This window comes from Anolis sagrei, chromosome 3 (genome assembly GCF_037176765.1).
Source record: "Anolis sagrei isolate rAnoSag1 chromosome 3, rAnoSag1.mat, whole genome shotgun sequence".
Taxonomy (NCBI): Eukaryota; Metazoa; Chordata; class Lepidosauria; order Squamata; family Dactyloidae; genus Anolis; species Anolis sagrei.
This window is the reverse complement of record NC_090023.1, coordinates 170,472,270-170,497,880: the sequence shown is the minus strand read 5'-3', so window position 1 is coordinate 170,497,880 and position 25,611 is coordinate 170,472,270. Positions and strand designations below refer to the sequence as shown.

At 40.5% G+C, this 25,611-nt stretch overlaps 1 protein-coding gene across 2 annotated transcripts in view; it reads left to right on the top strand.

Annotated features, from left to right (window-relative positions):
• RUFY2 (RUN and FYVE domain containing 2) overlaps positions 1-25,611 on the top strand; it is a 58,149-nt gene that overhangs the window by 22,040 nt on the left and 10,498 nt on the right. Inside the window, exons 8-17 of one of the 2 annotated variants that reach the window (XM_060768900.2) lie at positions 324-393; positions 1,149-1,250; positions 2,603-2,719; positions 2,849-3,016; positions 6,401-6,498; positions 12,113-12,232; positions 16,092-16,221; positions 20,442-20,536; positions 21,579-21,627; positions 23,394-23,471. In XM_060768900.2, the coding sequence (XP_060624883.2) occupies positions 324-393; positions 1,149-1,250; positions 2,603-2,719; positions 2,849-3,016; positions 6,401-6,498; positions 12,113-12,232; positions 16,092-16,221; positions 20,442-20,536; positions 21,579-21,627; positions 23,394-23,471 (1,027 nt within the window). Of the gene's footprint in view, positions 1-323; positions 394-1,148; positions 1,251-2,602; positions 2,720-2,848; positions 3,017-6,400; positions 6,499-10,715; positions 11,902-12,112; positions 12,233-16,091; positions 16,222-20,441; positions 20,537-21,578; positions 21,628-23,393; positions 23,472-25,611 lie in introns of those variants that run through there. The other variant, XM_060768901.2, reaches the window with a different exon arrangement.

The following is a 25,611-nucleotide window of genomic DNA, read 5'->3' as shown; positions in this document are numbered from 1 at the left end:
GATGACAATGCAAAACATCATATTAAAAAGTGTGTGATGGTGGATGTGGTTGACAAGGGCTGCATCTACACTGCTATATAATCCGGATTATCAAAACGAATAATCCACATCTGTTTTTAACTGGATTATATGAGTCTACACTGTCATATAAACCAGTTCAAAGCAGATAATCTTTATTTTATATAACATTGTAGACTGGTCCAAGGTCATTCATCAGTTGTTATCTAGGTAAATTCTAGGTTGTTTTGTAAGTGGGAGGGTGTGACGTAGAGTTGTAGGACTTCGAATGTAATTTAAAATGCAAATTTCTTTATGGTTTTCAGTAGCACAGTCGGCGGCCTCCACACACGCGTTGATTCATTAGAGAAGTCAAACACCAAGCTGATTGAAGAGGTACTGTATTTTAGCACTATATAATTTTATGTTAAAATAAGTATTATTTGGGGACTTTATTATATACTACAAAAGGTACCCAGCTTTGGGAAGACTGGAATAGTCCTTAGTCTCATATGTTGATACCTTCAAGCAGTTATACTGTGGATAATTCTGAACCCTATTGAAATAAACAACATCCACTGGGTGTTATCATGGAATCTGCCAGGAAGACCTAGAAAATTCCTGGAGAGTTAACCTCACTAGAAATTTTCTAATCCTCCACGGTGACTCCATTCATACTTTCAGTGGAGGCATGTTATGGAATCACCTGAACAACCTAGAGAATTCCTAGAAAGGACATTTTCCCCCCAGATGTGGACAGGTGAAACCAGAGGTACTGGCCCATTGTTACAGAGGTCACATTGTATATGATATAATATATATCATTCATACGTATATATTTATATATCTATATGAATGAATGAATATACTATAAGAAAATTGGCATTTTGGGCCTATACTTCCCAGAATTAACCTTCCAGTGCAGCCAATTCTGCGAAGTATAGTCCAAATTGACTTGACAATGTTTTTTTTATTGATATTGATTGTTTTATCTGGTTTTATATTTGAATTAACTGTTTTAATTGTATTTTATGTTTTGGTGTTGACTGTAAATAGAGAGAAATCAACAGTCTCTCAAGGAATAATTTTGATTTCTTGCTGATTGCCTGAATGTTCTTATGTTTTCTTATTTATTCATTTTTCTTATTTAGTTAGCAATAGCCAAAAACAACATCATTAAACTTCAAGAAGAAAACCATCACTTAAGAAGTGAAAACACACTCATTTTAATGAAAACACAGCGTCATCTAGAGGTATGATTCAATTTCGTGTAGACATAGTAATGTCATCAAGCACATGACAGAAAAATGTTTAAATGGTTGTGTGTCTTATTCTCAAATGAGATATTATTTTATATAAATATTTAAATAATTTCAGTGTTTTGGGTTATTGGATTTGGAGAAACAATTCTGGTAAATTATTAAACTGTGTACTGAAAGGTTGGTGCACCCAAAATCTATAATTACTAGAGCCAACCAAAATGTCACATAATAAGATGCAAACCTTTGAACTCTGCAAAATTCTTCTTGAGGCCAAGTTATTGAAATATTTATTAATGTGCTGCTTGATTTATTTATTAGTTTATACCTTGTCTTTCTCCCATAATGGTACTCAGAAAAGGAAGAGGGAAGACGAAAGACAGATAACAGTCTAATCTGAATTATATTGTGATCGCAAATTGGATTAGATTAGAATGAATTCATCATTGTTAGTCATAATATTAACAATGCTCAGGAAAGTTTTTGGATTACAATTCCCGGAATGCTCTGGGTAGCGGGGTCATTTTGGCTGGGGGATTGTGTGAGTCAGGATACATTTAGGATCCTCAGATAGAGGAGTACACCCCAGTTTTTGAAAGCATGGATAAGTTGGATTGCTGTGTGTTTGCCAGGCTGTATGGCCATGTTGTGAAGTCTCACAACCCTAAGGATGCTTTCCATAGATGTAGATGGAGCGTTAGGAGATAATGCTTCTGGAACATAGCCATACAGCCTGGAAAACTCACAGCAACCCAGTGATTCCAGCCATGAAAGCCTTCAGCAACACATGGTTGTTTCCAAAATTTGTCACTAGTGTGCACCAAGGAATCTTTGAAGTATGTTCTTGCTCTTCTAGGTTCTTGCTTCCAATTCCAGTGATTTCAGTATATCAAAGTTAATAATAATAATAATAATAATAATAATCTTTTTTGATACCCCGCCACCATCTCCCTGATGGGGACTTGGAGGGGATTACATGAGGCCAAGCCCAAACGACAATTGCAGTAAAGAAAATACGCAAACCGAAAACACAAACAATACACAACAACATCAATAGTTACATAAAACATGTGAACACATAACAATACAAAAATTACACTAAGCACAAGTACAATGGAAATGGGCGGGCTACATGTAATGATTAAAAAACGAACTGATTAAAACTAAAACTTGGGCGAAATAAAAGAGAAGCAGGTTATTTGCGGAGGAGGGCTCATTATAGCGTGGGTTGTGGAATCAAGCTTTCCCAAAAGAGGGGGACGCATACTCCAATGACAGAACATTGAGACTGAGAAATAATGTGAGATTGTATACCTACTCACCAAAGTTCTGTATTTTCTTCATAGGTCAACAAAGTGGATACTGATGCGGAACTTCAGACATACAAACACTCCAGACAAAGCCTGGATGAAATGTACAATGAGGCACATAGACAGCTTCGAGAAGAATCCCAGTTACGACAAGTGCGTGCACCTTCGATACGTTATTCTTCCAGTGTGCTCATTAGACTATTCCTTCTGCTACATGCATGTACTCTTGTACTCAACCCTCCCATGTGTGTTTAATACTTTGGATCTTGATTTGTTTTGTAGGATATAGAGAATGAGCTGATGGTCCAAGTTGGTATGAAGCATGAGATAGAACTTGCAATGAAGCTGCTGGAGAAAGACATTCATGAAAAACAGGATACACTTATAAATCTACGGCAACAGTTGGAAGAAGTCAAAGCAATAAATGTAGAAATGTACCAAAAGATTAAGGTAAAAATCATACTTCCGTATTTGTAACTTGGAAACTAAAACTTATTGTTTACTAGATGTCCCCTGCCACGCGTTGCTGTGGCCCACATGGGGGTTCTGTGTGGGAGATTTGGCCCAATTCTATCGTTGGTGTGGTTCAGAATGCTCTGTGATTGTAGGTGAACTGTACATCCCAGCAACTACAACTCCCAAATGTCAAGATTCTATTTTCCCCAAACTCCACCAGTGTTCACATTTGGGCATATTGAGTATTTGTATAGAGTTTGGTCCAGATCCATCATTGTTTGAGTCCACAGTGATCTCTGGATGTAGGTGAACTCCAACTCAACACCAAACCCTTCCAGTATTTTGTTGGTCATGGGAGAATTGTGTGCCAAGTTTGGTTCAATTCCATCGTTAGTGGGGTTCAGAATGCTCTTTGATTGTAGGTGAACGATACATCCCAGCAACTACAACTCCCAAATGACAACATCAATTTTTTGAGTGAAGGACATACATTGGGTTGTTAGGTGCCTTGTGTCCAAATTTGGTGTCAAATCGTCCAGTAGTTTTTGAGTTCTGTTAATCCCACAAACTAACATTACATTTTTATTTATATAGATTGTTTATTTTTGTTTATGAGATTTATTTTACTGTTTTGTATTGATTATTTTGGTATTGCCTTCGTTTTATTGATGTACTGCGGGCTTGGCTGCATGTAAGCCGCACCGAGTCCCTTGGGGAGATGGTAGCGGGGTACAAATAAAGTTTTATTATTATTTTATTATTTATTAAAACTAGGCTTCTCACAGTTATTGAGAGTTACTTTAGAACTGAAGTGGGAATCATAGAATCAAAGAGTTGGAAGAGACCTCATGGGCCATCCAGGCCAACCCCCTTCCAAGAAGCAGGAATATTGCTTTCAAATCACCCCTGACAGATGGCCATCCAGCCTCTGTTTAAAAGCTTCCAAAGAAGGAGCCTCCACCACACTCCGGGGCAGAGAGTTCCACTGCTGAACGACTCTCGCAGTCAGGAAGTTCTTCCTCATGTTCAGATGGAATCTCCTTTCTTGTTGTTTGAAGCCATTGTTTCGTGTCTTAGTCTCCAGGGAAGTAGAAAACAAGCTTGCTCCCTCCTCCCTGTGGCTTCATCATGTCTCCTCTCAGCCTTCTCTTCTTCAAGCTAAACATGCCCAGCTCCTTAAGCCGCTCTTCATAGGGCTTGTTCTCCAGACCCTTGATCATTTTAGTCGCCCTCCTCTGAACACATTCCAGCTTGTCAATATCTCTCTTGAATTGTGGTGCCCAGAATTGGACACAATATTCCAGATGTGGTCTAACCAAAGCAGAATAGAGGGGTAGCATAACTTCCCTAGATCTAAACACTATGCTCCTATTGATGCAGGCCAAAATACCATTGGCTTTTTTTGCCACCACATCAAACTGGTTTTGCAATCTCTGGTCCTATCTGAACACAAAGGACCAGCCCGTACCTCCTTTAAATAAGACACGCTTATCTGTGGGTTTGTTTACCTGCCAATGTTTCTGTCAGAAGTGTTTGTGGCCATCTCGTGGTTCCCCGGTGCAATTCTATAGTATACTTAGGCCTCCCACCTTCTGTTCGTTGTGTGTTGGTCAAGGAAGCAGTGAGAGAAGAGCAGATTGGTCCCCTTTTCTTCTGTGGGACAACAGATGAGGAGTGGAAGACACTCTACCCAGCCATGGGAAGTTTGGTTTCTGAGCCTGCTTTAACTTTATGGTAGTGGGTTAAGTTTAAGGAGCATAGTATCTAGATCCAGGGAAGTCATGCTACCCCTCTATTCTGGCTTGCTCAGACCACACCTGGAATCATACTGTGTCCAGTTCTGGGCACCACAATTGAAGAGAGATATTGACAAGTTGGAATGTGTCCAGAGGAGGGTGACTAAAATGATCAAGGGCCTGGAGAACAAGCCCTATGAGGAGCGACTTAAAGAGCTGGGCATGTTTAGCCTGCAGAAGAGAAGGCTGAGAGGAGACATGATGAGGGCCATGTATAAATATGTGAGGAGAAGTCATAGGGAAGAGGGAGCAAGCTTGTTTTCTGTTGTCTTGGAGACTAGAACGTGGAAAAATGGCTTCAAACTACAGGAAAGGAGATTCCACTTGAACATTAGGAAGAATTTTCTAACTGAGTGCTGTTCAGCAGTGTAACTCTCTGCCCCGGAGTGGAGTGGAGGCTCCTTTGGAAGCCCATTTGTCAGGAGTGCTTTGAATGCGATTTTCCTGCTTCTTGACAAGGGTTTGGACTGGATGGCCCACAAGGTCTTGTCCAACTCTATGACTCTATGAAAATACAGGTTTTGGTGCTATCTGAAGTTTCAGGTAGTACACCCAAATACCTGGGAGTCACTCTGGACCGTGCTCTGACCTACAAGAAGCACTGCCTGAATATCAAGCAAAAAGTGGGTGCTAGAAACAATATCATACGAAAGCTGACTGGCACAACCTGGGGATCACAACCAGACACAGTGAAGACATCTGCCCTTGTGCTATGCTACTCTGCTGCTGAGTATGCGTGCCCAGTGTGGAACACATCTCACCACACTAAAACAGTGGATGTGGCTCTTAATGAAACATGTCGCATTATCATGGGGTGTCTGCGCCCTACACCACTGGAGAAATTACACTGTTTAGCCGGTATTGCACCACCTGACATCCGCCGGGAAGTAGCAGCCAATAGTGAAAGGACCAAGGCAGTGACATCCCCTGTTTGGGTATCAGCCAGCACGTCAACAACTTCAATCAAGAAATAGTTTTCTAAGATCTACAGAGACACTCGCTGGAACACCTCAGCAAGCGAGAGTTCAAAAGTGGCAGGCTCAAACCCAGAACCTCAATCAATGGCTGATATTAAATGAGAGACTCCCCCCTGGGCACACAGAAAACTGGGCAACTTGGAAGGTGCTGAACAGACTGCGCTCTGGCACCACGAGATGCAGAGCCAACCTTAAGAAATGGGGCCACAAAGTGGATCCACGACATGCGAGTGTGGAGAAGAGCAAACCACTGACCACCTGCTGCAATGCAACCTGAGCCCTGCCACATGCACAATGGAGGACCTTCTTGCAGCAACACCAGAGGCACTCCGAGTGGCCAGCTACTGGTCAAAGGACATTTAATCAACTACCAAGCTTGCAAACTTTGTGTTTTTTTGCTTGTCTGTTTGTTAAAAAATGCAATGCAACTTTTTGGTCTGCTCCTGACACGATAAATAAAATTTTGTTGTGGGGGGATCTTGGGACATTTTGCCTACAGATAGAGACAGTCTTACTATATATATCAAGTTTGTTGAACTTAGTATTACTAAGTTATTGCTCAGATAAAATAATGTACTATAATATCTCAATTGTTTTAATAATAGGTTTCAGATGAGGACATGAAAGAAAAGAATGAAATAATTGGTCGACTGGAGGATAAAACCAGTCAGATTAATACCACTATGAAGCAGTTGGAGCAAAGGTACAGCATCTTGTTTTATTATGGCGCTTTGTTCTACATCCATTTCTTTTGTCCCCTTTCATTTGCCAGGTTGACTGCATTTGTATGTAACACTAAACCATGGCTATGTGTGATCCCACACGGGACTTGAGAGGCGTGCTCTTTACCCATTGCCTTCTATGCTCCTGAGAATTAGAATCTCAGGTTTTTTGTTGTTGTCCACAAATCTGATATCCAGCTTTATAACAAACTGATTAAATAAGCCAGTTACATAATCTATACCCTAATCTATACTATGGAGCCCCCAGTGGCGCAGTGGGTTAAACCCCTGTGCCGGCAGGACTGAAGACCGACAGGTCGCAGGTTCGAATCCGGGGAGAGGCGGATGAGCTCCCTCTGTCAGCTCCAGCTCCCCAAGCGGGGACATGAGAGAAGCCTCCCACAAGGATGATAAAAACATCAGATCATCCGGGCGTCCCCTGGGCAACGTCCTTGCAGACGGCCAATTCTCTCACACCAGAAGCGACTTGGAGTTTCTCAAGTCGCTCCTGACACGACAAATAATAATAATAATAATCTATACTTTGAAATCTATATCATTATAAAGCAGAGTTTGTGTTTCATATGTAAGATACAATGAGATTGCGTGGAAGCAAAACTAAGCACTGGTGAAGTTGTCCTTGCTGCATGAGAGGAGAAGGGGAAATGGGGATATTGCGAACCAGAGTCTCTCTCAGGTTTGTTCCAGCTTAATCGTGTAAGACAAAACCTTGGTTTAGTGCTATATGCGAACTAGACCAATGTCATGTATTTTCCATTGAAATATTATGCTATTTTGAAGAAAACTTTTTCCATTTTGAGGAAAGATCCAAATGTATCTTACAGCTGACTTATATACGAGGGGAATTTTTTAAGTAAGGTCCGTTTGAACATAAGTACACAACGAAAGTTTATTTCAAAAAAGTACATTTATTTTCAGAAAGTACATACTTCACTCTATTTTTCAACATAGTTGCCAAGTTCGTTCAAACACTTATCATACCTCTGAACCAATTATAAAATACCCTCTTCACAAATCCTCGCTTCAACTGAAGCCACCAAATCGTCTGTAATCAAAGAAGGGTGACCGGAGTGGTCCTCATCATGGACGTTGTCACGGCCATCTTTGAATTATCGTACCCATGTACGCACTTTGCTTTCACTCATAACAGTATCACCGTACACTTCACAAATCTGTCGATGAATTTCTGCAGCAGGCAGGTTCCTTGCTGACAAAAACAGTATCACTGAGCGAACCTCACATGCGGCGGCTGAGTTGATAGTCTTAAACATTTTGAAAGCACAGAACAGAACCGTACAGGTGAGCTACAGAGCGGAAACTGAGCACAGTTGTTCCCGAGGCATGCCGGCACACGATACACGCACTCATTGCGGTATGCGCGCGAACTACTAGTGTCTACAACAAAACGGACCTTACTTTAAAAATACCCCTCATATGTTTTCTATCATTTTTTAAAATACATGTTTTAAATACAGTCCTAACGCAATACTTTCTTAGTTCTGTATAGAATGATTGTATTACAAAGGATCCTGTTTTCATCATATGGAATGGATCTGATAGAAGTGGAGTTTCCTACTCCTCGGCCGTTCTTTCCTTCTCCTGAAAATCATGGCATACTGAGGGTTGGGTATTTAGTTGAATATGACTGTCTGTGGTTTTAGGGAGTAAGGGGAAAGAGTGCTCCCACAAATTGGTTGGGAGATGCCTTCTGTAAGTACCTACAGAAAGCATATCTTATTTCCATAGCTGCTTTAAATAAAAGCATGGAAAGGAGCTGATTTCAGATTTTTCAGTGCGTTATGTAGTGTGATTCTTGCCATATATAGCTGCTTTGGAGTCTTTTGGTGACCCCTTTCTTCAGCTGGAGAAACATTACTTAGAAACGTGTTTTCATTAACATTGATTTGCATGGTGTTCCAGAGAATTCTGTAGCTAGTACTATGTCCCCAATAGTGTTTTTTCTTCATTTTTTTTAAAAATGTGGCTTTTTAAAGGATTTTCTCCCTCCCTGTGTAGCAAACTACTCCTAAAACTGAAGTCTTTCAAAAGTGGTTGTTTTTTTGTTTTTGTTTTTTTTTGTATTGTTGAAGGTTTTCATGGCCGGAATCACTGAGTTGTTGTAGGTTTTTTCGGGCTATATGGCCATAGTCTAGAGGCATTCCCTCCTGACGTTTTGCCTGCATCTATGGCAAGCATCCTCAGAGGATGCTTGCCATAGATGCAGGCGAAACGTTAGGAGAGAATGCCTCTAGACCAGGGGTCCTCAAACTAAGGCCCGGGGGCCGAATGTGGCCCTCCAAGGTCATTTACCCGGCCCTCACTTAGGGTCAACCTAAGTCTGTAATGACTTGAAAGCACACAACAACAACAACCCTATCTCATCAGCCAAAAGCAGGCCCACACTTCCTATTGAAATACTAATAAATTTATATTTGTTAAAATTGTTCTTCATTTTAATTATTGTATTGTTTTAAAGTGTTTTTTGCACTACAAATAAGATATGTGCAGTGTGCATAGGAATTCGTTCATGGTTTTTCAAATTATAATCCGGCCCTCCAACAGTTTAAGGGACTGTGACCTGGCCCTCTGTTTAAAAAGTTTGTGGACCCCTGCTCTAGACCATGGCCATATAGCCTGAAAAAACCTACAACAACCCGGTTGTTTTTTATCGTGTCAGAAGCGACTCAAGAAACTTCAAGTCATTTCTGGTGTGAGAGAATTGGCTGATTTTGCAGGGATGTTGCCCAGGGGGCTCCTGGATTTTTACTATCCTGTAGGAGACTTCTCTCATGTCCCCACAGTGGTTGTGATAGTATTTTAAGATCAAATATTGTCCAAGACATGTGCAAATTCTTGCTTGCTTTTAAAGTACAGTCAGATTTCCTGCCCATAGGTTCCACCATCTATGGCTTGAAAATATCTCTCCCCTCCAAAAATGTATTTGAAAAGCAAACTTTGCTTTTGCCATTTTGTATAAGGGATACCATTTTATTATGGCATTGTGTATAATGGGACTTGAGCATCCACAAATGTTGGTATCCAAGGCTGATCCTTAAACCGAACACCAGTGAATGCCAAGAACCCAAAGTCACTTTTTGAGTTGAGGCTGTATCAACTGAAAGATGATGTATAGCATTGTTTCTCAACCTGGGGGTTGGGACCCCTGGGGGGGTCGTCAGGGGGTATCAGAGGGGTTGCCAAAGACCATCAGAAAACACAGTATTTTCTGTTAGTCATGGGAGTTCTGTGTGGGAAGTTTGACCTAATTCTATCGTTGGGGTGTTCAGAATGCTCTTTGATTGTAGGTAAACTATAAATCCCAGTAACTACAACTCCCAAATGTCAAGGTCTATTTTCCCCAAACTTCACCAGTGTTCACATTTGGGCATATTGAGTATTTGTGCAAAGTTTGTTACTATCATTGTTTGAGTCCACACTGCTCACTGGATGTAGGTGAACTACAACTCCAAAACTCAAGGTCACCTTCCGCCAAACCCTTCCAGTATTTTCTGTTGATGATGGGAGTTCTGTGTGCCAAGTTTGGTTCAATTCTATCGTTGGTGGAGTTCAGAGCCCTCTTTGACTACAGGTGAACTATAAATCCCAGAAACTATAACTCCCCAAATCAATCCCCCCCCCCCCCAACCAGTATTCAAATTTGGGCGTATCGGATATTTGTGCCAAATTTGGTCCAGTGAAAGAAAATACATCCTGCAGATCAGATGTTTACATTTTGATTCATAACTGCAGTTATGAAGCAGCAACAAAAATACTTTTATGGTTGGGGATCATGAGAAACTGTATTAAGGGGTCGCGGCGTTAGGAAGGTTGAGAAACATCAGTTCATTGTTGTCAATGCACTTATTGTGTAAAATCCACATAAATTCTAGTTTAATATACAGTGCTCGTTTTCTGAATTTTTTTTTAAAACTAACATCCATAGCCTCATCACGTGGCTGTTGACATGTCTTGCCATGGTTTTTTCTTTTCCGTTCAAATCTACTTAACAAAAACAACAAAAACATAATTCTGTATTAAAGCGTTAGTGGCATGTATCTTCTTTTATTGACATCCTTTTTTCCTTCTTTTTCTTTTCTCCTTTCTCCCAATTTCTACATTCTTGGATGTTTTTATTACCTTTATTTGTCTTTGGTTTTTGTCCATTGCCCATCTGAAGTGACAAAGAGTTGTTAACCCAAACGAGGACCATTGCAATGTCCTTGGTGAAATGTGCCAGCAATGAGGGGCAGCAACAGTACAAGCTTGTTAAAGATATATCGTTTTGACAACTTGAATGGAGTTAAAAACAATCCAGAATTTCTTTTTAAGCCACGATGCTTGGATTTCAGCCTTTTGTCCATGTACTCTGGTTTAATTGCTTTGTGGGCCAGAGTGTAAATGTAGCTAAATCGTTTTTGCATTCTGATTAAATCAGTGTATTTGATGCACAACTACTACTTTGTTTTACAGATAAACTGCCGTATTTCACAAATATTAAAATATCACAAATCAGAAACAACTTTTAAAAATGATGCTACTGCTTTTTAAAAAATAAATAGATACTTATTTTAAATTCAGCTGGCACAATTTTTATTATGCTCAGTGAAATGTATAGGTAAAATGGTTCAGGTTACTGTTTATTAGAAAGACAGAGTAACTGTATTTCGAGTTACACAGTAGCTCCTCTTTTGTAAAGGCCTCAGGCATGTCCAGTTCAATGGCTACCTATAGTATATTCAGTTTGCACCAATTCTTTGGTAATAAATGGACTGAAATAATATTTTTGTGGACCACATATTCGCCTACCATTGAATGACTGTAATTTAATCATTCAGTCACTCTTTAATGTGTAGCGACCTCCTGTATGCTTGACAAAACTTTGGAGGGATTTCCCCCTGTGCACAAAGAAATACAGAGGTGCGGAGCTGCCTGTTCTTAATTAAATTAATAAAACTGAGTAGTTCTTATCAATCTGAGAGGCTCAAGAGCACATTAGGATACACCATCCCCATTTGGACCCCAAACCTACCTTATTGGAATGAGAATACAAATTATATAGATATTTTTCTTTTTACCAAGTGCGCAATGTTAGACACATGGTGACATTAGATTGCACTATTCCATGTTGTGTTCTGAATTTTAGACCACTGCTTTCTCTATTTTGTGGTGCGGGTGAATATGTGTAGTTAACGCACAACTAGTTGCAGAGGTCAGCCCTGCTTTTTGTAAAAAGAAAAGTAACTAATCTTAATAACACAAAAATGCAAAGTCAAAGCTCTGTATGTATGAATCACACAATCTGTATAGCTCTGCATTGATGGCATTTGTTACTCAAAAGCATCAAATAAAAAATTGGAGAAATATATAGATGTTTTTGTTGTTATAGTGAGAAAAATAATCTGGATTTCTAGGCATTGTCTGGGTCTCTCATTTGAGTTTGTGAGTTTACCCCAAACTTTGTTTTCATTTAGAAATATTTCTATTTCCCCATTTTTTCCTTTTATTTGTCTTCTTCACCCTTTACACCCAAATTCTAGCTTCAGTTTTACCCAAAGTTGATTTGAATTACACCAGATTGCAGCAAACAGAGAAGTCTCAAACGGAGGCAGAGAGTGAGGACAAGAAATTTAAGCAAGATTATATGAGTAAATCTGAAAGTCTTCAGAAAGAAATTACTCAAAAGGAGAAGCAAGTGTAAGTAATTTACAAGTTGGGAGAAGTGTGAATATGTTTACATGGTTTGTTTTACTTTTGAATATCTTAATTAAAATATCACAATATGTTTTTAATTTCTTGAACCAACATGGGATGAAATGATATAATAAGTGCACTTTTCATCAAAGGATTTATATAAATACTAGCCATCCCCTGCCACGCGTTGCTGTGGCCCCGTCTGGTGATCTGGAAAATAAAGTAATGAGAAAGTGTTGGTTTCTAATATATGTAATTCCTTTCTGCTTGTGAGTAAACAGTATTTCTTGTTTCTTTGTCTGTGTTGATGTGGAGAGTGTCTGGTTTGCCTACTCTGGAATATGCAACATATCATAGTCCTTCTTTAAGGGTCTCTTTCAAATCTGTGATACTATATCTGTGTGTGTGAGAGAGAATCATATCTATCTATATTTATGACTGGATGGCTCTTTGTCAGGAGGGCTCTGATTACATTTTCTTGCCCTGGTGAAGAGAGTTGGACTGGATGGCCTTAAGTATTTTCTGTTGGTCATGGGGGTTCTGTGTGGGAAGTTTGGCCCATTTCTGTCGTTTGTGGGTTTCAGAATGCTCTTTAATTGTCGTGAACTATAAATCCCAGTAACTACGAATCCCAAATGTCAAGGTCTATTTCCTCCAAACTCCATCTGTGTTCATATTTAGGCATATGGAATTTTTGTGTCAAGTTTGGCCCAGATCCATCATTGTTTGAGTCCACAGTGCTCTCTGGATGTAGGTGAACTACAACTCCCAAACTCAAGGTCAATGCCCATCAAACCATTCCAGTGTGTTCTGTTGGTCATGGAAGTCCTGTATGCCATGTTTGGTTGAATTCCATCATTGGTGGAGTTCAGAATACTCTTTGATTGTAGGTGAACTATAAATCCCAGCAACTACAACTCCCCAATGTCAAGGTCTATTTCCCTTAAACTCCATCTGTGTTCATATTTGGGCATATGGAATATTTGTGCCAAGTTTGGTCCAGATCCATCATTGTTTGAGTCCACAGTGCTCTCTGGATGTAGGTGAACTACAACTCCCAAACTCAAGGTCAATGCCCATCAACCCTTCCAGTTTTTTTCTGTTGGTCATGGGAGCCCTGTGTGCTAAGTTTGGCCCAATTCCATCATTGGTGGAGTTCACCTACACAATTGTAGGTAAACTATAAATCCCAGCAACGACAATTCCCAAATGACAAAATCAATTTTTTTGTGTGGAGGACATACATTGGACTGTTAGGTGTCTTGTGTCCAAATTTGGTGTCAATTCCCCCAGTGGTTTTTGAGTTTTGATGATATCACAAACGAACATTACATTTTTATTTATATAGATAAATAAAAGGGACAACGCTGAAAACAGAGATAGAAAGGGCAGGCAGAAACGTATGTATGGTATATTCTGGGGTACAACACGACTGGGGCTATAAGACGACCCCCCAACTTTAACTAACAAAATAGAGAGTTGGGGATATACTTGCCATTTAAGACAACTCCCCAAACCAGGCGCTTCTCATGAGGCTTGGACAGGAAGAAGGAGAGTGGCCTGATCAGAAGGCCCTCCGGCGCTCCTCAGGCCACTTTTGGCCAGGCCTCACACAAAGTGCCTCTTCTCCTGCGAGACAACGTTGTCTCACGGGAAAAGAGGCACTTCTCACGAGACCTGGACAGTAAGGAGGAGAGCGGCCTGATCAGAAGGGCCTCCGGCACTCTTCAGACTGCTCTCCTCCTTTCTGTCCAGGGCTCGCGCAAAGTGCCTCTTCTCCTGCGAGACAAAGTTGTCTCGCAGGAGAAGAGGCGCTTCTCACAAGGCCTGGACAGAAAGGAGAGTGGCCTGAGCAGCGCGGGAAGCAGCCCAGGGGCCCAGCCGCCAACAAAGGAGAGGCCTGGGCCTGAGCAAGGAAGGCAGCCAGGAAGGGAGGAAGGACGGGGAGCCTGCCTGGGAGACCGCCATGAGCCAAGGCGCAGGAGGTGGAGGGCAGCCCGAGGCCAAAGCAGCCATAGTATGTAATTTTAGTATTATTTTAATTTTATACTTGGCATATTAGACGACCCCCAAAATTTTATAACGTTTTACATGCCTAAAAAGTCGTCTAGTATATACGGTAATTTGAGAAAATTTCAAAGGCATCAACATTTGTGGGGAAGGATAAACCTCTGGTTTGGAAAACATCAGAACAGTTTGTGAAAGCAGTTGTAAACTGTACCGTTACATGAAAAGCCATCCACCATAAAGTTATACTAGAAAATAATATATATTCTTGCCCCTTTGCAGATCTTCAAAACTTGCATTGTTTTTCTATAAGCAAAAGAAGGAAAAGGATTTATGTGACATATGTACCATATATACTGAAGTATAAGCCGACCCAAGTATAAGCCAATGCATCTAATTTTGCCACAAAAAACTGGGAAAACGTATTGACTCGAGTATAAGCTGAGGGTGGGAAATACAGCAGCTACTGGTAAATTTCAAAATAAAAATAGATACCAATGAAATTACATTAATTGAGGCATCGGTAGAATCATAGAGTTGAAAGAGACCTCATGGGCCATCCAGTCCAACCCCTGCCAAGAAGCAGGAAATTGCATTCAAAGCACCCCTGACAGATGGCCATCCAGCCTCTGTTTAAAAGCTTCCAAAGAAGGAGCCTCCACCAGACTCCAGGACAGAGAGTTCCACTGCTCAATCAACAGCTCTCACAGTCAGGAAGTTCTTCCTCATGTTCAGATGGAATCTCCTTTCTTGTAGTTTGAAGCCATTGTAAGTTAAATGTTTTTGAATATTTACATAAAACTATAAGATAAGACTGCCCAACTGTCGTTAAACAATTTATTCTAATCATTTTTAATGTAAATGTGTTTACGCATCCTTCCAATAAAGAGAATATCAATCAATCAATGTTTTATTACGGTCTTTGACCAGCACAGTATAAAATGGGGCACCGATGCCCAAGGAAGGGAATCGCAGTTCCCAAGTAGGTCAGGTATAAAAGCAGATTAATAACATGTTATATAAGAGACAAATTAAAAAAATAAAATGTGTTTACACATCCTTCTAATAAAGAGAATAAATAATAAGTGTAATAATAATAATAATAATAATAATAGAGTTAAATAATGTAAATGTAATAATAACAATAGAGTAAAATAATAAATCTAATAATAAAAATAAAGTAAAATAATACATCTAATAATAATAAAATAATAATAGAGTAAAATAATAAATCTAATAAAATAATAATAATAATAATCCAGTAAAATGATAAATAACTTCGACTTGAGTATAAGCTGAAGGGGATTTTTTCAGTCTAAAAAGGGCTGAAAAACTTATATATACAGTATATCCTGCCATTTCTACCCAAGGTAGCTTATGATATAATATAATCCCCAACCACAACCAATGTGATATAAGTCCCCTTAAAAAAATAAACAAAGAACAGAACAGAAGGGATCCAGTGTAGTGTCTGACTTGCCACAAAACTCTCAGAAAACTGTTTTTGCAAAGAGAAGGAATTTGTCGGGGAGGGGGGGGCGAATTCTGAAACTTTCTCAGACGGGGTCAGTGCATCAGCCTTGGTGTTGTTTGAGTCAAATTGAAATATGACCTTGTGGTGGAACATTTTTGAAGTAGAGTTGAGCATAGACTGTGATATAGTATTTCAAAAGTCTCTTTAAAATAATTAATAATTACTTTCTAAGAAATCATGAGTATGTCTGTGGAATATATGCCAAGCTATTTCAAAGGGGATACTTAAGCAGTCTTCATAGGATAACTAAAATATGACTGTGATATTTTTAAAGTATGATTCTGGCTTCTGTGACTTTTTATTTATATTCTGTTTGTCTAGGTGTCAGCTGGAAACAGATCTGAAAATAGAAAAAGAATGGCGACAAACGATGGAAGAAGACCTTAGAAAGGAGAAAGAAATGGCATCTTCTCTGAAGACCGAGACCCAACAAATCATTACACTTAAAAAAGTAAATTCAGCAGCATTTTTTTTCATTGCTTTCATGGATTTAACAAAATAGTAGATTATAAGGCAGTAAAATGATGTGAAATACCAGTGAGAAGTGAAAACAGACAGTGAAAAATTACTTACAATTTCTAGTTTATTTATTTATCTCGGGCATTTCTACCCCACCCTTCTCAACCCCCGAGGGGGGACTCAGGGCGGCTTACAAAAGGCACAATTCGGTGCCAGCAATACACATAGTAGGATAAAATACATAGCAGCAACAATTATAAAAAGCTAAAACAATCCAATTATCCGATAACAACTAATAAAAGCCAATCCTAGTGTTCAACGTTCGCCAGGTTCAAAATTCGTAAATTCATTCCGCATTGTCATAATCCTATCCAACTCTAGTCGTCATTGTCCTTTGTCTAACTGCCAAATTACCCAAAGGCCTGGTCCCATATCCATGTTTTTAGTTTCCTTCTGAAAGAGAGGAAGGATGACCTAATTTCCCCAGGGAGCGAATTCCACAGGCAAGGGGCCACCACTGAGAAGACCCTGCTCCTCGTCCCCACCAACCTCACTTTTGATAAAGGTGGGTCGAGAGCAGGGCCTCCCCAGAGGATCTTAAACTCCGAGGCGGGACGTAGAAGGAGATGTGTTCGGACAGGTACGCTGGGCCAGAGCCGTATAGGGTTTTGTAGGTCAAAACCAGCACTTTGAATTGTGCTCGGAATTGGATCGGCAGCCAGTGGAGCTGACATAACAGAGGGGTGTTATGTTCCCTGTATGATGCTCCAGTGAGTAGTCTGGCTGCCGCCCGTTGGACTAATTGAAGTTTCCGAACAGTCTTCAAAGGCAACCCCACATAGAGTGCGTTGCAGTAATCTGTTCGGGATGTAACAAGAGCGTGGACCATTGTTAGAGCATTGTTGATTCTGAATTATTGGTGGTGACTAGTACAACAATCTGTCTATATCAGTGGATCCCCAGGTGTATTGGCCTACAATTCCCAGAAATCCCAGCCAGTTTACCAGCTCTTAGGATTTCTGGGAGTTGAAGGCCAAAACATCTGGGGACCCACAGGTTGAGAACTGCTGGTCTATATGATTGTGTCCTCTTGGAATACTTACTTCATATCCTATAATCATTTGAGGCAAGTGGGTTGTTGAATGAAGGAGTTCCCTAAAGGCATATCCATCAGATCTTAAAAGCTAAGCGGTGTCAGCCCTGGTTAGTACTTGGATGGAAGACAATTAACAAATGCCTGGTGTTGTAAACTATTCTCAGTATTCCTTGCCTAAGAAAACCCTATGAAATTTATGATTTTACCATAAGTCCACAAGCCACTTGAAAGCACATACACATATATACTTCCATATACACAACACATCTAATTTACATCCTTAAGAGAGAGTTGCATAACATCAACTTTGATATTTATTCACAGACATTCACAGGGGTGCAGTACTTAATTTGCAGTTGAACTATTCTAACTTTCTCGAGCTTTTCAAATGAATTGGATTGTTGGGTTTGAGTGAGCACAGCTGGCTGAGTGTCAGCTGCATTAAGATCACTCTGACCAAAAAGGTCATGAGTTCGAAGCCAGCCCGGGTTGGAATGGGTTTCCAACCAATTGTGTGTAGCCTGTTGTCGACCTTTGCAACGCGAAAGACAGTTGCATCTGTCAACGAGGAAAATTAGGTACCACCTTAAAGTGTGGGGAGGCTAAATTAACTGATTTATGAGGCCATAAAGAAGACTCCAGCAAAAACATTCCAGCGGGGAAGCATGCAGGAAATGCAGAAGTGCTCCGTCAGCATTGATGAAAGCGACAGCTCCCCTGGCGGCCAGAAAAAGTTAAATAGCCTCTGTGTATGTCTGTATATGTTTGTATGTCAAAAATTGGCATTTAATGTTTGCCATATATGTACGCATATGTGTATATGTGTACATTGTAATCCGCCCTGAGTCCCCTGCGGGGTGAGAAGGGCGGAATATAAAAGCTGTAAATAAATAAATAAATAAATAATATGAGATGACGGAAGGTAGCACTTGAGGAGCAGTAGTGATTCTGTTGCCCTAGACCAGGGGTCCTCAAACTATGGCCTGGGGGCCAGATACGGCCCTCCAAGGTCATTAACCCGGCCCTCGCTCAGGTTCAAATATTAAAATATCACAAATCGGAAACAACTTTTAAAGGTGATGCTACTGCTTTTTAAAAAATACAACTTGAAAGCACACAACAACAAAAATAATCCTATCTAATCAGCCAAAAGTAGGCCCACACTTCCCATTGAAATACTAATAAGTTTATATTTGTTAAGATTGTTCTTCATTTTAATTATTGTATTTTTAAGTGTTTTTGCACTACAAATAAGATATGTGCAGTGTGCATAGGAATTTGTTCATTTTTTTTTTCAAATTATAATCCGGCCCTCCAACAGTTTGAGGGACTATGACCTGGCCCTCTGTTTTAAAAGTTTGTGGGTCCCTGCCCTAGGCAGTCACAAGAGTACATCTTAAAAATAAAAGTAATGTATACTAAAGGATAGAGTACAGGCAGTCCCCAAATTACAAACATATGACTTATATCTGACTCCTAGTGAAGAATAGGGGTGAGACAACAAGAAGGGAGGGAAACTCTACCCATTGGAAGGGAAGAGTTATTATGGATAGCTTGTTGTCAACCTTTGCAGCCCGAAAGACAGTTGCATCTGTCAAGTAGGAAATCAAGGTACCACTTATGTGGGGAGGCTAATTTAACTATCTTAAGAGGCCATGAAAATCTCCAGCAAACATGCAAAGAATGAGGAAATACTTCATCAGTGTCACAAATGGACGGTGACGCGACAGCTCCTCTGGTGGCCAGAATATCCTCATGAAAAAGCTGGACTGTTAAATAGCCTTTGTGTGTCTGTCTATATATGTTGTGTGACATGTCTATGTACATTGTAATCCGCCCTGAGTCCCCTGCAGGGTGAAAAGGGCAGAATATAAATACTGTAAATAAATAGATAGATAGATTACATATATTAGATAGATAGATAGATAGATAGATAGATAAGATAGATAGGTTAGATAAGATAAGATAGATAGATAGGAAAAGGTGCCTCTACTGAAGCTTTATCACCAGTCCTTGACTTCACAACAAGCCGAATTTTTCAAAATTCAATTGTCACAGGGACAGAAAGTACAATGCAATCTTCTGAACAGGGGCACAGACAGCAAAACAAGCACCACAGGGGTGTGAACCCTTCCCTATGCTATCCAAATATTCAAAAAGTTGGACTGGAGTTACACTTAAAAATGTACCTGTTCTGATTCACACACAAATTTAACTTAAGAAGAAACCGACATAACCTACCTTGTTTGTAACCTGGGGACTGCCTGTACCCCATACTCTACTTTAGTGACTGAAAAGGAAAAGGTTATAACCCAGAGAAGATGTTAAGATGGTGAAGTCATGCTACCCCTCTATTCTGCTTTGGTTAGACCACACCTGGAATATTGTGTCCAATTCTGGGCACCACGATTCAAGAGAGATATTGACAAGCTGGAATGTGTCCAGAGGAGGGCGACTAAAATGATCAGGGGTCTGGAGAACAAGCCCTATGAGGAGTGGCTTAAGGAGCTGGGCATGTTTAGCCTGAAGAAGAGAAGGCTGAGAGGAGATATGATAGCCATGTATAAATATGTGAGAGGAAGCCACAGGGAGGAGGGAGCAAGCTTGTTTTCTGCTTCCTTGGAGACTAGGACGCAATTGAGCAATGGCTTCAAACTACAAGAGAGGAGATTCCATCTGAACATGAGGAAGAACTTCCTGACTGTGAGAGCAGTTCAGCAGTGGAACTCTCTGCCCCGGAGTGTGGTGGAGGCTCCTTCTTTGGAAGCTTTTAAACAGAGGCTGGATGGCCATCTGTCAGGGATGATTTGAATGCAATATTCCTGCTTCTTGGCAGGGGGTTGGACTGGATGGCCCATGAGGTCTCTTCCAACTCTTTGATTCTATGATTCTATATAGTGTTGCATTTTTTAAATCTTCCCTATCTCTTCTGATTTCTTCTCCAGTTGCATTTAATATGAAATTTCTACAAAAGAGCTAAAACAAGAAAATGGAACTGATACTTTTTTGAAGTGGACTCACCCACGTTGACTGGGGGAATGTGACAAAAAGGCAGGTCAAATAATTTAATTCTCTTAATGAATAACATCTAATGTATATGTTTCTTTATTTTAAAGGAGTTCTTAAAGTTACAAGAAAAGAACAAGCAGTTGAGAAATCTCTGTCACGATCAAGAAGAAGCTCTCCAAGAACTGGCTGGAAAACTTAGCGAGTAATGTCCCTTTTTCTTTTCTTGTAAGGGGAGGGCAAACATACTTTTTAAAACCATTATTTACTAAAAAAGACATTTCAGCCCATTGTTACAAATATTAGGCATGGTTGTTCTCTCAGCCTTTTAGAAAGTGAGGTGCACGGAAAGAGAGACCATAGATGGAGCATTTGTGTAAAATGCAAGGAAGGGCTTGCTAAATGAGGACACATCTGGGTTGCTGTGAATTTTCAGGGCTGTATGGCAATTTTCCAGAAGCATTCTTTCCTGACATTTCACCCACATCTATAGCAGGCAAACTCAAAGGTTGTGAGGTTTGTTGGAAACAAGGCAAGTGGGGTTTATATATCTATAAAATGCCCAGGGTGGGAAAAAGAACATTCCACAGATATATAAACCCCAAATGCTTGGTTTCCAACAAATCTCACAACCTCTGAGAATGCCTACCATAGATGTGGGTGAACTGTCAGGAGAGAATGCTTCTGGAACATGGCCATACAGCTTGGAAAACTCACAGCAACCCAGTGATTTGATCATGAAAGCCTTTGACAACACAGAGGACACGTTTGTTGTTATTATTATTATTATTATTATTATTATTATTATTATTATTATTATGTGTACTGTGGATCCAAGGAGGAATGTGCTTCTCCATCTTTCAAATCCAGATGCATCTCTGGATCTGACTCCTAGTGAAGAATAAGGGTGAGACAACAAGAAGTGAGGGAAACTCTGCCCATTTTGTTTATATGCTTTGATGTTTTATACTTTATTGTTACGTTGTTTATTTTACTACAATTTGTATTTTTGTATTGTAATTTGTTGTTCGGGCTTGGCCTCATGTAAGCCGCTCTGAGTCCTCGTTGTGGGAGATGGTGGCGGGGTATAAATAAAGATTATTATTATTATTATTATTATTATTATTATTACTACTACTACTACTCCTACTACTACTACTATTTTTATTATCTCTGAAAGAACTAGTATATTTTCTCTTCGTTTGCCATTATTCATACTCGATCTCTCAATTGTGTCTTCTATTCAGATCAAAGCTTAAAATAGAAGATATAAAAGAAGCAAACAAAGCTTTACAGGTTAGTAAACTGGGGCAAAAGAGACAGACTTCAAGGTAAAATCTGTTCATTATAGAATCACAGAGTTGGGATTATATGGGCCACGCAGTCCAACTCTCTGGCATACAGGAATACAAAACTAAAGCAGTCAGGAAAGATGCTCATTCAAAATAAAGAAGACTTCTGAGCCAGTCTGTTTTACTATTGAACGGTTCTAACAGTAAATAATTTCTTTGTAATGGTTAATCTCTTTTCATCTAATTTTAATCCACTGGTTCATTTTCTGGGTTTTGGAGCAGCCGAAAACAAACTTAGTCCATCCTCTACATGACATCCAGTCAGATATTATGTATTTATTTATTTACAGCTTTTATATTCCGCCCTTCTATATTCTACTCACATAAATATCAAGGTGTAGCTTAGCTTTTAACCAAAATGATTGGTTTGTTGTTGCATTTGAAACGAACTAGCCTATTCTATTATTGTCCAAGGTACGTACAATATTACTCCCATGTTTTGTTTATCTTTTGGGAATGTTTGTATAATCTAAACAGAGCGGATTATAGTGTACACATATATGGCAAATATTCAATGCTAATTTTTGACTTACAAACATATACAGACATACACACAGGCTATTTAACTTTTTGTGGCTGCCAGGGAGCTGTCGCTTTCATCATCCATCTGGGATGCTGATGAAGCACTTCCGCATTCCCCGCATGCTTCCCCGCTGGAATGCTTTGCTGGAGTCTTCTTTATGGCCTCATAAAACAGTTAATTTAGCCTCCCCACACTTTAAGGTGGTACCTAATTTTCCTACTTGACAGATGCAACTGTCTTTCAGGTTTCAAAGGTCGACAACAGGCTACACACAATTGGTTGGAAACCCACTCCAACCCGGGCTGGCTTCGAACTCATGACCTTTTGGTCAGAGTGATCTTAATGCAGCTGACACTCAGCCAGCTGCGCCACAATCCCGGTGCTTATTGTCTCACCTTTTCATCAAGCTAAACATACCCAGTTTTCTAAGCTGTTCCAGATGTGACTGTTAAAATATTTAATATTCTACTCACATGCACCGGATAGCTTTTAACCAAAATGATTGGTTTGTTGTTGCATTTGAAACGAACTAGCCTTAAGGTACATACAACCTTACTCCCATGCTTTGTTTATCTTTTGGGAATGTTTGTATAATCTAAACAAGGCAATAAACCCATATTTTTTAGTACTAGATTTGTTTCGGTTTATGAATAACTTCAACACTGATATATGTTTGAAGACAGAGTGTTGGCCTACTCCTTTCAAGCTTCTCAGCAATCTGTAGAGAGTAAAACAAGAGCAGTTAAGAAAGGATAAGCTATCATTTGCGTTCAGGTGGTAACACAACAAAATGCAGAAAAGTCAAAGGGGTGAATACTTATGTAAGGGTTCATCTGCAGCATAAAATTAATGCAGTTTGACAGCACTTCATCTGCCATAGCTCAATGCTATGGAGTCATGGGAGATGTAGTTTAATGACACACGAACACTCTTTGGCAGAGAAGACTATAAAGAGACTGTAAAGCTGCAACTCCCATTATTCCATAGAACTGAGCCATGGCATTTAAAGTGGTGTCGAACTGCATCAGTTCTGCACAATAGATGCAGCCTATAACCCAGTGTGTGTATTTATGTATAAGATTACAAGATCTTATTTTAGGAAAAACCGAGGTGTATTACTTTCCTGCTTTAGTGGTGCTTAGCATTTGATGTAAATAATAACTTGGAACACATTCCCTCCCAAATAGGGGCAAGTCTGGCTAAAGGACAAAGATGCTACCCACTGCAAGTTATGTGAAGCAGAGTTTTCTCTTTCCAGAAGGAAGGTAAGTTTGGTTTCTGTTTACTAACAGGGATAAAAAGCTGGTTGTGTAGTTTGGTATCATTTTACAATACTTATCTATGTCTATAAATCTGTTATGGCCGTCCAACGGGACAGCAAAACTCAAAAAAACCCCGACAAAAATTTACCAAAATTCCCATGCACATACCTCAGCCCACAAGGTATGCCGAAATTGATTCAAAGTACTAAACAACATAATAGTGCACTCACAATAACACAAAACAACTGAGCATGCGCAGTGGCGCCCCGCCACAAGTCCCCGGCGCGCGCACATGGCCGAACGGTCAACGGACCTTCCGCGGAAGCCACGCCCCCATCCTCCCCCGCCCCGCCCCTACACTCCTCTTCCTCCCCCGCCCACGCCCTCTGCGGAAGCCCCGCCCACACCCACTGACGCCCGCCCCTACACTCCTCCTCTGCCCACCCCCCTCCGAGGAAGCCCCGCCCACACCCACCAACGCCCCGCCCCTACACTCCTCCTCTGCCCACCCCCCTCCGAGGAAGCCCCGCCCATACCCACCGACGCCCCGCCCCTACACTCCTCGTCCTCCTCCCACCCCCCTCCCTTGTAGCTGCTGGGATTTATAGTTTACCTATAATCAAAGCATTCTGAACTCCACGAACGACGGAATTAAACTAAACGTGGCACACAGGACTCCCATTGACCCAACAGAAAGCACGAGAAGGGTTTGGTAAGCATTGGGAAGGAAGAAAGGAAGGAGGGAAGGCAGGAAAAAAAGAGGTACTGACGGAAGGAAGAAGAGAAAGTAGAAAGGAAAGAAAAATAAAAGGAAGGAAAGGTAGGAAAGAGGTAAAGAAGGAAGGAGAAAAGGAAATAAAAAATGAAAGAAGGAAGGAAACAGGGAAGAAAGGAGGCAAAGGAAGAAAAGGGGAGGGAATGAAGGAAAGAGAGAAGGATGAAACCAAGGAGCGAAAGAAGGAAAGAAAGAAAGAGGGAGAGAAGGAAGAAAGGAGAAAAAGGGGGAAGGAATAGGTAGATACCTCTCTTTCATAATAGTCCAGATATGTACCTCTACTTTGAAAAGTTTTACTATAGGCCACAGCAACGCGTGGCAGGACACAGCTAGTCTTAATATATAAACAGCTTCTGGTCGTTGTGAGTAGCCTAAAAACAAACAAACTATGGGGCCAAGTGACATCAATTTTGGCCTCTAAACTTCTCATACTGCAAGGTATGACCAACAATTTAAAAAAAACCCAAAACCGTGAAAATAACTTTACAATTCTTAAAAAATAAAAAATACCTTACCATATATGTGCAAAACCTAGCCCCGGCCCTCTTGTGCGAGAGGGGGAAAGAAACAGCCATCCATAGCAAAGCAGCTGGCCATCCCTGCTTCGGGAGCCAAGCTGAGAAGCCAGAACAGCCCAGCAAAGATGCTCTGAAAAACAGCCTTTACAGCCTTCTCAGAGAGAGAGAGAGAGAGAGAGAGAGAGAGGAGGGGGAGGGGGGGAGGGAGGGGGAGAAGAACAGACGGAGAGACAGAAGAAGCAAAGAAGAAAGCAAGCCTTTTGCATTGGTCAAGCAAGGAAGGCGAGAGGGGAAGGGAAGAAAGGGAGGGAGGAGGAGGAGCCACACCAGGAGGAGGCTGCACAGGCCTCCAAAGAGACACAGGGTTCAGTAACAAATCTCATATGCCAGGCCTGGGCCTACTTGGGCCCTTCAGGCATTTTGGAGTTCAACTCCCACAATTCCTAACAGCCAAGCTGTTCTGGCTGTTAGGAATTGTGGGAACTGAAATCCAAAATGTCTGGAGGGCCCAAGTAAGGCCAGGCCTACACACATATACAAACAACACACACATGCACATATCTACACAAACACATATGCACTCATATGTACATACACACATAAATACATATATATACACACATACACATACATAACACATATATACACATGCACACACAAATATACACATATATACACATACACACACATATATATACATATACACATACATTGCCTACCTTCATAACCTTTGAAAAGCCTTGCAGCTTAACAGCCTGGCTTCTTCCTGCCTACAGGAAATCTTTGTGGGGAGGTGTTCCCTAGCCCAGATTGTTTCATGTAGAATCATAGAATCAAAGAGTTGGAAGAG